General features: G+C 42.8%; 1 protein-coding gene and 1 long non-coding RNA gene across 4 annotated transcripts in view; one reads left to right on the forward strand and one right to left on the reverse strand.

Annotated features, from left to right (window-relative positions):
• Positions 1-13,807, forward strand: part of INTS9 (integrator complex subunit 9) — an 84,548-nt gene that overhangs the window by 33,732 nt on the left and 37,009 nt on the right. The window contains exons 3-6 of the mRNA XM_006203188.4: positions 1,655-1,715; positions 4,880-4,942; positions 8,633-8,772; positions 10,875-10,961. Coding sequence (XP_006203250.1) covers positions 1,655-1,715; positions 4,880-4,942; positions 8,633-8,772; positions 10,875-10,961 — 351 coding nt within the window. The remainder of the gene's footprint in view (positions 1-1,654; positions 1,716-4,879; positions 4,943-8,632; positions 8,773-10,874; positions 10,962-13,807) is intronic.
• The window catches only part of LOC140690775 (uncharacterized), a 66,824-nt gene that overhangs the window by 24,068 nt on the left and 28,949 nt on the right, over positions 1-13,807 (reverse strand). For 2 of the 3 annotated variants that reach the window (XR_012066092.1, XR_012066093.1), the window contains exon 5: positions 8,320-8,483. The exons of the other annotated variant lie outside the window; for it this stretch is intronic. This is a non-coding gene — a long non-coding RNA (uncharacterized lncRNA). The remainder of the gene's footprint in view (positions 1-8,319; positions 8,484-13,807) is intronic. 3 annotated transcript variants of the gene reach the window in all.

A 13,807-nucleotide genomic window follows, 5' to 3' on the forward strand; every position in this document is an offset into this window, starting at 1 on the left:
GGACAGAACTGATTGAATAAGTCATCTGGAATTTGAAGGCTGATTTGTGTGTGTCCGATGAGAAACAGACAGGATCAGGATGCATGTCCTTTGATCCAGTTCTGTGTAAAGGGAAGTGGATATTTACAGCCTTCTCATAGAGAGTTAGTGTGCATGAAATGAGAACAGTATTCATATTGTCTTGTCATTACACTTTTATTACAATGCTTGGTTTTTTAATCTGATCTGATAGTAAATAATATTTTGTAAGAAATCTAAGTAAAGGCGTATATGTGACTATGAAATGAGATGGAAATTGAACAGCTGATAATAATAGGATATTTTTCTGAGAAAACTCCCAGAGTTTAAAAGGGAAGTTTATCAGGCATAACTTATGCCAACCAAATTTGATTCTCCCAGTAGTAGTTTTCATTCTCAAGCATGAAATCCAAAATTCTCGCTTTTTGATTAACAAAAGCAAAATGTGAACAGACAATCCAGGCAGAAGGCATACGGGACTTCGTCGTACTTTCATTCGTACAGCTTTTCTGTGAGCTTGGAATCATGTCAGAGTTAAAAATTGCCCCCCAGATTCTCACTTTTTTCTGAGATTAGATGCGTGTATATTTTATTCAGGTTTTTAGTCTTTCCTAGCAGATTGACAAGTATTCACATATTTATGTTTTAATTTTTCTCTCATACCTATCACCTAGTTATGAAGTCAGAATTTGATAAAATTATTTTGGCACGAGGATGAAGGACTATACATGAATTTGGTTTCTGATAATAGAGCCTTTTAGTCTCACACCCATATACTTTGCCCTTAATTTTTGCTTCACAGACTAATGCGGTGAAGTGCTGGAATCCTTTTGCCATCCAGCTTACACTTCTTGTGTGCTTTTCTCCACGTATCCCCTTGGTCATTAAGTTTTTCCATTTACTAGCATTTTTTTCTCCTGAGTTATTTTCGAAAAGCCTCCAGTATACTTCTCGTCAGCTGCTAACACACAGTTATTACCAGAGTGAGTGATTTCTGATTCAGACTTTTTTTTAATGTAATAAATACATGCAATTAACCTCACCTTCTACAAAGTATTCACTTAGAAATGGTGTGATTTTGTAACGGAAAACTAGCTTCATTTTCCAGAGTTGGTAACTCAAGCCGCAGGTGACAAGTGACCAATCCATTTATAAGCAGTGGTTCCAGAATGTGGACTTGACCAGAATGCAGATATTTTTATTGGTGGTGAATTCTGGCTGTCAGAGCACCTGACCCACTGAGTCTGTTTTTTCATCCGCAGTAGGATGGTCCCATTCAGCCTTCCCTGCAGGCTTGTTGTCAAACACAAGCAAGGTGAAGTCGGGTCAGTAATTGGGAAACTGTATGATGCTCTGGTGTCTCATCTTTCTTTTTTTTCCTCTTTATTATTCTGCGTAGCATTCTTTTAATTTTCCTAGTTTAGCACAAAACTGTTTAGCTTTTTAGTGTTCCATTGCCACATAATTCTTCAGCTTGATGCCACGTGGTTATTTTTCATCTTTTTGATTAGTAATTTGGGTGAACATTGCTGCCAGTAATTTCAAACTGTTTTTCGTTTTATGCAGCCAGTACAGTCACCATGAAATCACTGAGGATTATAATCTATTTAGGATAATTTAATCTTTTGTTTTGCAGTCCCAGGCTGTCTAATCTTCCTGGCTGGTCCCTCAAGGATGGAAATGCCTTCTTGGACAAGGTAATGATTAGCTAAAGTGTATCTATGCCCAGTGAAAGCCATCTTGTCACAGCGGAACCAGCCTGCAGCAGTGTGACTTATGGGCTCATTTTTTCCCCTGTGTCTTCTCCCTGAAAAAGCCCACGACCCATGTAGTCTTTAGAACTTGGTGATTATTGTTTTTAAGAGCCTTTTAGGGAATCTCAGTGTTCAGATACAGATCCCATTTCTCATGTGTAAAATCTAAGAACTTCTGCTGCAAATATATTTTATCACCGCAAAAAGAAAACTATTATTTTTAGAACTGGAGTAAGTTTCAAAGGTGATGCTTGTTAGAGAATTCCATCCAGCTCATTTCATTTTGAGGCTATACTACTCTCCACCTGTAAGGAGTAAACTTTTTTTTTAATAACTTTAAAACCCTCAAGTATTGTGAGTTTTAAACTGCTTCTGTCAGGGGTCAAATCAGATAGGGCTTTGTAAAAAAAAATTTGGGTCTTATTCTTCGGGTGATGTAAGGAGGGCAGTGTCATCCTCTGATCAGACCACTTTGGCGACCATGTGGAGAATAGACTGAGAAGCCGGGTGTTTAACTTCTGGGTAGTGTGTTCTTGAGGGAGCAGGAGGGAGACATGTTTTTAGGTACATGTGAACAAAGGGCTGTCCAGACTATGACCTGTGACCCTGTTCCAGTCTTTCCTGGTAGCCTAGAACGGGCACTCTTACAGGTTGTGGGGAAAGAACACAGTTCTAGGAATCTAGGATTTGGGGTCCTAGTATGACTTTGATCACTAACTAGGCCTAAAGTAGGAAATGACTCAAATTACTTTTTCTCTTTACAGGGCTATTAAATTTTTGACATTGGAGTATCTTCCCAGTAATTCCTTCCTCTGATCAGTTTTTAGGCAGTTAACCCATATACGAAAGACCAAAGACACACACAAAAAAGTTAAAACTGTAATCTAGTCAAAGTTTTCTACTGAAAAAAAGTCAGGTAAAGGAAGATTAAAAACTGTAAAGCTTATCCATGCCATTCTTAGACCTCTAAATCATTCTTCCTCTCCCAAGGTTCACAATTGAAAGACTGCATAAGTGTATAAAGGTCCTTAAAATGATTCATCTGAATAGGGCATTTCCTTCTTATAATAGATATTGTTAAATAAAGAGATGCTCTTTTTACAGAATTAATTCCTGTTCCTACACCCCAATGTAAAGTGGAAGCCAGATGCATGATTTGAAGCCAGATTTCCCTCATAACTAACTGTAAAATTATGTGACATTCAAGAATCTGTGCACCTGATTTCAGCCTGACTCTCCTGCGGGCTGTAAATCATTGTTCCCGGGGAAAGGCTCAGAAGCATCCCATTACCCGTGCATTGTGAGCGAAATGACTTGCATGTGTATGTGGTAGCATTTCATTAGGAGGGAGCAGTGAATAAAATACAGTGACATTGTAGGTGCGTGGAATGGCAAATACACTGCTCCGGGCCAGGAAGGATGCAGCTTTGTCACCTGAGGTGGACGCACCCTGATAGGCAGCAGTAAGGGGAAGAAGATTACGTAGCCAATTTAAGACCAGACAGAGCTTTAAAATTTCCCAGGATTTGTCTTTAATCATTTTTAACTTCATCCTAAGGGAGTTGGGAGTCTTCTTCCATTAAACGTAATTGCTCATTTGTTTTTAGCTGGCAGGTACGTTGTAATTAAGAATGGTTTTCAGTCTGTTTTTGGCTCAGCCTCTCACTGGTTAAATGGTAGTTGTATAAGGAGCAACCAGAGTTTCCAGTGGAAAACGAGGGGAGGAAATATTCTAATCCAGGTCCTGATATGAGACTTGTAAAATCAAAAGGAAAATAACACAAGTTAACACCCCATTTTCAAATAGAGATTGAGAGTCAAATTATTCAGACTCTGATGTATAAATACAGATACATAAATGTGAATATATAGAAATTCATGTTCAGTGACTAATGAAAACATGCTGGAGCAAAAATTTCACAGTATTTTTCTCTTTCTGGAAAGAGCAGACTGTCAACTGAATTCTGTCTTTTCCTGGTTGTTACAGAGTCATAGATAGCTTTAACTTTGGAGCAAAAACTCCTGCATAGATTTCAGTATAAAGTGTCATCAAGGGAAGACAGCAACTCGAGTGGCCTCCTGGGGGAATTGTTGGTGGCCCCTCTGTCTCTTCAGTGTCCTCCGTCATAATTCCAGCTGCCAATTCCTGTATGGCTTTGCCTAACAGCTTTTTCCTGAAGCTGCTCCAAATGCAGGATTTGCTGTGTAAATACCCCAGGTCCTTTGCCCCTGGGTGGAATAACTCCAAGGTGTATGTATGGTACCATTTCTCTGAGTTTCCCCGTGAGAGTGAGTCCCTCTTGCCCACAGTGGTATGTAGCTCAGTAACATCCATTATCGGCCACCTTTTCTCCCCTTTGTACTTGCCCTTCCTCCTGGTGTTTGTTTAGCACCTCACTTACAAGCTTGCACACGCCCTTTGCTCAGGGTCTGCTTGTGAAAAGAATCCAAACTGAGACCGGCATAGTAAATACAGTGGGTCATGGAGGGGGCCTTTGCATTATTTCTCTTTCTTTATAAGTACACCGTTTTCCCTTTGGAATATGGTGATGGTGGTTTAACTCCTACCCACTACTCTGCATTTTTCTCCTTACTTGCCCCGCAACCTTTGGCAGGAGGAGAAAGGGGCTCTTAGTGATTTGTCTGAGGCCGGGGCTCCTAACCTAATTGCGGAACAGAATCACTGGAGGTGCTTGTTATAAATACAGGTTCCCTGGACTCACCCTTAGAGTTTCGGATCCCTTAGGTCTGAGTTGGGGCCCAGGAATCTGCTTCCATCAGTGTCCCCAGCTCATTCTGATACTGCTGGCGTGGTCTGTGTAACTTACTTGGGAAGCACTGGATCATGAGTTATGGAAGTAGCGTGTGTCCTGTCTACACATGGCTTCCTCAAAGAGGCATCAGGAAATGTGCATTCAAGTCTGAGTCAGCCACCTACCAGCATTTTTTCTATCCTGAATAAATACATTTAGCCTTCCTGCCCCTAAACTCTAAGGAACTCGAGCAGTTGGAGATAGTAGATACCTCGTGGAAAGTTTGGTTTGGGGATGAAATTTCTTTGGTGCTGTATCAGATATCTCTTCCTAGAATGTTTTCGTGTCTTTTAGGAGCTAAAGGAATGCTCTGGTCATGTATTTGTGGATTCTGTGCCCGAATTCTGCCTACCAGAGGTAAGATTAAAGTGAATTTTACTGTGGAAACAAAGCATACCTCGTCATCTCTCAAATTGAAGCCAAGAAATAATTTTAAGGGGCTTATCTTCCGATTTTCAAATTGAAATCAATCTGTTATTCCAGGTACTTTTAATTGTACAGCTAAAATATGATGATTTCAGAGCTTTTTATATTGTCTGTAAATCACTGAAGTCATTCTCTTCTTCCTATTCCTAGCTCTTTCCATAATCCCCACTGACACTCATACCGTGGGCATAGTTTTGAGCAAAGTGAAGGAATAACTCAAGCCTTTTAGTTTTGTGATTACAGTCATCCCTCGGTATCTGCGGGGGATTGGTTCCAGGAGCCCCCATGGATTCAAAATCCCCGGATGCTCAAGTCCCTTATATAAAATGAGTAAAGTTGGCCCTTCATATCTGCACATTTCACATCCATGAATACAGAGGGCCACCTGGATAATGCCTGTCCTGGGTTAGCCATACTTTTCCTAGTTGTGGGAAATTGGGAATTGGCTGAATAATGAATACTGCATTATTCAATGCAGTAAGCTACAAAAATTCTTGCTGACTTGAAATACTATATGGACTATTGCTTGAAATTCATGGATTCTGACCTGAGTGATGGATATCTGTCACTTACATATCATTATCACAGTGAGACCTGTTGTAAGTGTTTGGGTCCAGTTCCATTGTTTTAAAGGAAACAAAGATCAGCCTCCATTAGTTTTAAAGGAGACTAATCTCAACTGACAAGCCTCATCCCCAAAGTGGCCTAGATGGAGTTCTCAGCACACAGATGACGCGTAGGAGAGCCAGTGAGTAGCCAGTCCGGGGTTCCTGAGGAAATCAATAAGAAGCTACCATTCTGTTCTTCCCGTGCGCGCAGGGGATTTCAGTGGCTGTTGAAAATATGTTCATGATTCAGTGCCAGCGAGAAAAGAAACTGGGAATGCCAGGCCCCTTATTTTTGTCCTTTCTTCCTCTCTCTCTTTCTGTTTCTCCAACTTCCTTTGATACCCTTGAGATAAACTTTTTTCTGTCTTTGACATATGTCTGTGTGCCCTTGCAGGATACCAGAGTGAAAGAGAGGAAGAAAAACAAAGAAGGACATAGTAATTAAAGTTGACAGATAAGGGAGAAAGTTTGAGGTAACGTAGGAAGAACACGGGTGAAAGTAGACAGTTACCGAAATCCTGAGCTCCCCCAAACTTGCTAATAAAATCTTTTTGTCATCTTCACTTGTCATTTAGGAGTTGGTGGGGCAGCTCCCTATCTGTTCAAAGATTCCTGCTCCCAATTGCTACATTTATTTTCAGTTTACTGCCTCTGACACTCACTGCTGCAGCCTTCAGTTTATGGCCAACAGTGTAGGACTCGTTGCTTGGTTTTCCAATGACTTTCTGACTTGCCCCATAGAGTGCTAAACGTTGAAATTAGACAATTCACAGTTCATCTTTGCCAAGCTGAAGCATCGCTAATATATGTAGGGTTCTAGAGCTATATAAATTGTTTCCACTTGCCTTTTAACTTGTGGTGTCTGACAAGTTAGTAATAGTCACTGTTTCAAGGTAAACCAGGGCATTGCATGACCAGGATGAAACAGGGGACGCAGAATCAGGAGAGAAGGGCTAACAACACAGTCCAGTCTTGGCTGACTGGCGGGTGAGCCAGGCAGGACTAACATCCCAGTCCTCATGGAATTTGTAATCTAATGCAACTACCTTACCTGTCTTTGTATCTGTGTTCCCCCAGAGTCCGTCCCGTAGACCGTGTCTCATGTCTAGGACGGTATAGTAATAGCCAATAAATTATGGTTATTTTTGACACAACTCATGCTCTGTAGAACCCAAGTGTCTGTACACAAAAAGTTTAAAATTAAAAATAATCTCTATTGGATTTCATTGAGTGAAAGTATATAAGTAAATATATAAGTGTGAATCTGTAAACATAGTTTGGATGTTAAATTTACTTCTCAGAGGAAAATTGTTTAGGTAGGCACTTGAGGTATATACATGCAGAATATATATATTTTTTTTCCAGCTGTCCTCACCAAATTTGTTATCATTCTAGACTCTGTGGGCTGATTCTTAAATATTAAAGAGAAATTTCAAATATCCCCAGTTTCTATCTAGGTAGAAGGAAGGTGGGGATGCTTTGAACTTTACTGTAGCTTCACTTTCCTCCCCTTGCTCCTTTCTGGACCTGTCACTCTGCTACTCTGTCTTAGTTTTCTCATTTCTGTAAAAATGGTTCTAGAGAGGTGGTGGGGAATAGGACCAGCAGAATAGTCCACGACCCTTCGTCATGCGAGGATGTTATCTTGGAAGTGCAGTGCACAATGCAGAGCTAAGGGTGACATCGATTGGCTATTATTGTCATTAGACGTTTTAGTCACACAGATTGCCGCTGCCCTGGCGGTGAGGGGATTCTGACCTCTAATCTCCATACTGTCCTCAGGGGCTCATTACGCCTTGGCAGCTTTATTAAATTAACTTTCTTTACACATAAAGTCATTCAACCAGCAAATACCCACAGCCAGAGTGGCACGCTGTCTCTGTCATTTGCAAAGATGGCACATACATCTTTGTTACTTCCTCTAGGTAGGGGACATAGTACCTCTGTGCTCCGTTCTCCTAAATAAAACACTCGGTGAGTTACCCCCATGGTGTCTGTGCTGCACCGTACAGTTCCTGCGGGGTAACTTGCGGGAGGAAAAACTCAGTGACAGAGGTGATGTCTCTGAACCACAGCGCCTCACTTTTCTCTGCAGAGGGCGCCGCGTGTAACAACACATTCCTCCAATACCAGTGCACCGCGGCCTGCTGTGTCCTGGCTGCCTCAGCTGTGAGGGGACACAGATGAGTCACACAGGATTCTTGAGCTCAGAGACATTTAATTTTTGAGAGACAAAATAATTTTTTTTAATTTTGAGGGGGGAAGTAATTAGGTTTATTCATTTATTTATTTTTGGAGGAAGTGCTGGGGATTGAACCTGGGGCCTCAGCATGCTAAGCATGTGCTGTACTACTTGAGGTATACCCTCCCCCCAAAATACCTTGTGAAACTTTGAGGTGCCATTGTGCAGAATAGTAACTACCATAAGAGGGATATTATAAAGTGCCTGGACAGTTCTGAGGAAGAAGCAGTGTCTTCCATCTGGACAAATCGGGAAGGCTTAGTGGAAGAAGAGAATTGAGCCTTAAAAGACAGGTAGAGCGGGGGAGGGTACAGCTCAGTGGTAGAGTGCATGCTTAGCATGCATGAGGTCCTGGGTTCAATTCCCAGTACCTCCTCTAAAAATAAATAAACCTAATTATGCCCCCACCCCAAAAAAATTTAAAAAAAAAAAAAAAAGAACAAGTAGAACCACGTTACCTGGTTCCAGTTGCCAGGCAGCGGCTGCTGGAGTATCCTGTTATCATTTATCCTCGCATATCTAACTCAGAACTCTTGTTTTAGTAAAATCAGAGCACTCCTGGGGAACAGGCTCATCAGTAGTCACCGTGTCCTGCTGCTTAACGTCAACATTAGGAAATATCCTAAAATGAGAAGTGTTGTGGGAAAGGCATCATTACGCCAGGGTACCGCAGCAACTCCTCTGCATTCTGAAAGCATCATTTTTCAGGCACTTCATGCCGATCTATGTGTCCCGAACAGACATGTATCATTCCCTCCCCTTTCTTTTCAGACCGAGCTAATAGATCTGTCTACGGTAGATGTGATCCTCATCTCTAACTACCACTGCATGATGGCTCTGCCCTACATCACGGAGCACACCGGCTTCACGGGCACGGTGTACGCCACGGAGCCCACCGTTCAGATCGGCAGGTGAGAGCATTTGTTCTGTGTCGTCAGACAGGGGCTGAGAGCTCCTTCCTGCAGTGGTGACTGTTTTAATAGAGTGTTGTGCCAGAAGGGATTGTTATTTCCTTCTGAGCAGCTGACTCAAAGAGCAGGCCTGAATAGACAACTCTATCTGTGAAACAAATGTTCCCTGGAGTTGCTTAGAGATTGATGCTGCGAAGAGTAGTCGTTAAGTCTTTCTTAAAAAACGGGAAGAAGGAGTTGGCAGAGACAGCTCCTCTGTGCAGATGATACTAATTAGGGGAGGTACCTTCAGTAAGATGCCACTAAGATGCAATGCAGAGAGCTTCAGGGGAGAAAGGATCATCACATATTTAAGAAAAGGAGAGAAGAAGAAATTTTACAGCTTCACTTTCAGAATTTCCCCCCTTCTGTGATTTAGTGCAGACTGTGAATGGAGACAGCTTGTAGAAAACAGGAAAAGTAATTAGATAAGTTGTCTGTACTGTTGACAGAGTGAAACTCAGGACTTTATGGAGTAAAACCTTGAGTCTGCCTTTGACCTGGAGAGGGCTGCGCCGTCTCTTCCTCTGCCCCTCCCAAGCCCCCATGGTACAGATGGTTGTTTCAACTAACTGTAGCATCATTTAGTGAGAAAAAAAATTACGTGAAGAAAATTACCCCAGAAAAATAGAACTGTGTTGAAGCAAACTAGCAAGTATGGTGTAAAGTAAAAACTGTCGGGACCCAAAATATGGGATCCAAGTGTCGATATAGATGCTTAGCTTTGAGTTCTAGTGTCTTACTAAATTCCAACAAGATGGAATTACTAGAAATGAAACAAAATATGTCCTTTTTTGTGTCAAACCATATTATTACCTGCAGTATGCACAGAAAAACACAAAGGATCTGAGGAAGAGCATTGTAGGAAAGCAGAACACTCAAGGTGATGGGGCATTTTCAATGAGAGAGAAAGCTGGAAATACTAGATTCTAGGCTGAAAAATGTGCAGTGTGAGGATGGACCTACCAGACTGTTCTGAAAGCTACAGCCAGAGCAGTGATAAGCCTGGATCCCGGCTCTTACAGTGCTGGAGCTGGTGCTGCTCCTTCAGGATGGAAGAAGAAGAAGTAAAATAGATGGATGTGAAATGAAGTTGTTCAGCTTTCAAATGCTAATAAATTTGTGGCTTTCCATGTCTATATGTTTATTGGGAGAGGATTTAAGTCAGTGGGGAGCATCTGTACTGGACTGTGTAGGACATTCAAGATGTTGAAAATCTATTTCTAGCTTTCTGGTCATTCTCCAGCCATCCAGGGCCCTAGCAGTGCTATGTTCCATGTGTCCCTCAGAGCACGTGGGTCATTAAGCCTGTCAAGAGAGGCATTTCTTAGATTCCCTCAGTTGTGAATCTGCGGTAATCCGTCTTGTGATCTACAGAGCCTGTCCTTTTGCAGGTCCTTGAGTTAGATTTTTAGAATTAGTCCTTAGGGTATTCGTCCATGTGGAATTTTGTTAATTCCTAAAACACATCAAGAAAACTTATTTTGGAAATAGGGTATATAGCTCAGACGTAGAGTGGGTGCCTAGCATGCACAAGGTCCTGGGTTCAGTCCGCAGTACCGCCGTTAAAATAAATAAGTAAAATATTTTTTAAAAAAGAAAACTTACTTTGCTAGTTTAAAATGTCCACTTAATATATAACATTGTCAGTAAAAAAAAAACTCTACTCCCACTTTTGCTGCCACCAGTATCCGGTACTTCATACTCATTTAGCTTTTTTCCTTTTGTATTTTTAATCACATTAAAAAAAGGCAGAGATTTTAAGAGTGAGGGTGAAACCACAGGCTTATATGTTTCAGTGTGTAGAGACAAGAAACACTCCAGGCTTATTTTAAACGCGAATTAAATCATTTACATTCAGAATTTTTAACATGGAAATTCAATGAGAAGGCTGGGTTTTTGTTCAGCTTAATGTAAAACTGTGCCCCAGTTTATATGCAACAGAAAGAAAGGTGACTGGGAAGGGGAACACAGACAAGCCCATCTCCCTTGGCTGCAGCGTTAGCGTGCCATGTCTTTCAAATTCTTTGCTGAGTGTTCATTACTTCTTTGTTTAAACTCAGGCTCCTCATGGAAGAGCTGGTGAACTTCATTGAACGAGTGCCCAAGGCGCAGTCTGCCTCCTTGTGGAAGAACAAGGACACTCAGCGGTGAGTGGAGGCCGGTCTACCCGCCTTGACGGCAAAGCTGTAGACGCTGCAAAGCGGGCTCAGTTGTTTTCTCATCTTCTGCTTAAGCTGTTAGAACTAAGTCTCTTTTCCCGATTTTATGGAAGGGTTATGTTTGATTCAACCAATATATTTTGAGAGGTATGCAAGGTACTACAGTGGGTCTGGGAGTTTTCAAAAATTAGTAGAACAGTTGGCTCTCTCTTTGAGGCACCAAGGGGTTGATGGGAGCTCAGACACCTAGACAGGTAAATGACAGTCCTGGGTGGCGTGCATTGTTCCAGACACTTGGTCACGCTGTGGTGGGCACTCAGAAAATGAAGAACTTTCTCTGCTGAGGGAACTGAGGGGGACATTCCATAGGAGAGGACAGTTAAGGTGGGTCTTGGAGGAAGAACAGGACTTCTCCTGATAGAAAAGGTCATAAAGTGGGGTCCGGGCACAGCATCAGAGGATACAGGATATTCAGGGAACAGTGAGAAGTTCAGGGTGGATTAGAACTGGTTGAGAAGAGAGGTGAAAGACGAAACGACATGGGGACGTTGGAGCAAGATAACGAAGCATCCACTGTGTCAAGTTTGAATTTTGTATTATTGAGAATGGGAAGTCCATCAGGGGAGGCTGAAAAGGAGGAGAATGACATGAACACGTGTTTGTTCAGGGGGACTGACCCTGGGAGCAGCGTGGAGGATGATGGGAGTGCAGAGGTGGGGGCAGGAGGTCCAGCGGCAGAGCCGATCCAGAAACCCAGGCGACCCGAGGGAGCGGAGGCCTGAACTAAGGCGGCAGCAGGAGAGTGAAGAGGCGACGCGAGGGGAAATGCAGTAGAGGAGGCGGGGAGGCAGCTCGGCTCTGTGTCCGCTGCCCTCCTGTTACATGGGCAGCGGAGGACACCAGGGGTCTTAGCACACTGGTCCAGCCCTCCCAGCTGCTGCCCTCAGCCCCCGCCACCACAGCCCGGCCGACGGCCTGGCATCCGGAGCCCGGAGTCCAAGCTCGTCTGCGGCTTCTTAGGTAGCGTGTGTGGTGTGCACGCCTCCCCAAGTCCAGTCTTCTCCAGCTCCCTCGCCACCGAGTTCTCTATCCCTGTAGATCCTGCTTGGGTAGCCATCTGGTTATGTAAATTTCAGAATGTCTGAGTTTTGTGGATGTTCTTTCTACAAGAATCTGTGTATGTATCTAGGAAAAGATGCTTTGTTTTCGTACCGTAACTGCTGCAGGGTTTGAGCACAGGAGTCTCCTCTGCACACTCCTTTGTATACGTGTTACTTGCTCTATTTAACTTACATAGCACTTGCTCTGTGCCAGACACTCTTCTCAGTGTTTTATTTAATTTACTTCTTTAACATTATTATCATTTTTACAGAAGAGAGAACAGGCCCAGAGAGGTTGAGTAACTTACTCAGGGTCAGCCAGCTAGTGAGCAGTAGGATTTGGATTCAAACCCAGGCAGCTGGGCTAGGCTGGTTGCAGAGTCGGCGCCCTTAACCCCTGGGCTGGGCCGCCTCTGGGCCACGTACAGGCCTCTTCTCACCCGCCTGTGAGCCCCTCTCACGTGAGGGGAGGACAAGTACGTTTAACTGTGTGTGTTTTCTCCTGTATTTTATGGATCTTCTTTTTGTCTCTGTTTCCTTGATGGGGATTTAGTGTCCGTCCGGCTTCTGATCAGGAATCCCCTTCAGGACACGCACGTGTCTGAGTTGTCTGTGTGCTCATGAATGGTTTCCGTGACCTGCCCGGCCGCCCGCCTAGTACAGGGCCCCCTCCCCTCCGCACTGTGCGTTCTTACTCTCAGCTCCTCTCCCCCTGCCCGTTGCACACCCCCTCCCCTTTCCTTCCTCTCCCCCATGTGCCCACTGGACCACGTTCGACCCACTTCTCTACATCTCCCTCTTTAGAAACCTGAGGACTTTGTTTTCTTTCCCTGTGGGACACGCACGCCTTGGCTTCCCTCACTTCCTCCTTTTTAATTTATACCCTTAAATATTCTGCCACAAATAATCTTGGCACACTAGAAATGATGTTCAGAGATCACTGTTTCCTGACTCCCTGGGCCAAGTCTTAGGAAGTCCAAGTCCTTATTTTGCCTTTTTTTTCTGTGACCTTGGGCAGAGTCCTTGGCAGTTCTTTTTGCTTCCCATTCTTTGTAAAATGACTGGCCAACAAAGGGAGTACCATCATATATTAGGGAGGAGGGCAAATTGAGCTTGAAGGAGCAGAGGGCTAAGGGAGGGGGCCTGAAAGTTATTTCCGAAGATACTCAGGAAATCGCCCTTTCTAAAAAAGGTGCTAGTTGACATGAAATCTTAAATTTGCTATCTCGCCACCTGCTGGGCAAAAATCAGGAACTGTTGAGAGCTAACTTGATAGAGGATTCATATATCATGACCGTATTTCTGATCCTGGTAAAATATTTTGATTTGGCTTTAGAGTGTGAGGTGAACCTCATATAGTTACTGATAAAAAGAAGAGTCTAATTATTGGAAAGAATATGCTGAGGTATTAAAGAGGCAGAGAAACTGTCCTCTTTTTATCTTGAATAAATTTAGCTTAAATATTAGAAGTGGTAGAAAAATTTGAAGAGCTTTTTTTTCTTAACATTTTTTAATTGAGTTATAGTCATTTTCAATGTTGTGTCAAATTCCAGTGTAGAGCACAATTTTTCAGTTATACATGAACATACATATATTCATTGTCACATTTTTTTCACTGTGAGCTACCACAAGATCTTGTATGTATTTCCCTGTGTGTACATGAAGAGCTATTTTGTAATTGACAGCAGACAAGAGGTCTTTTGAAACAGTCGCCTAGAATTTAGTCTTGGCCCA

This window comes from Vicugna pacos, chromosome 31 (assembly GCF_048564905.1).
Source record: "Vicugna pacos chromosome 31, VicPac4, whole genome shotgun sequence".
In the NCBI taxonomy this organism is placed as follows: Eukaryota; Metazoa; Chordata; class Mammalia; order Artiodactyla; family Camelidae; genus Vicugna; species Vicugna pacos.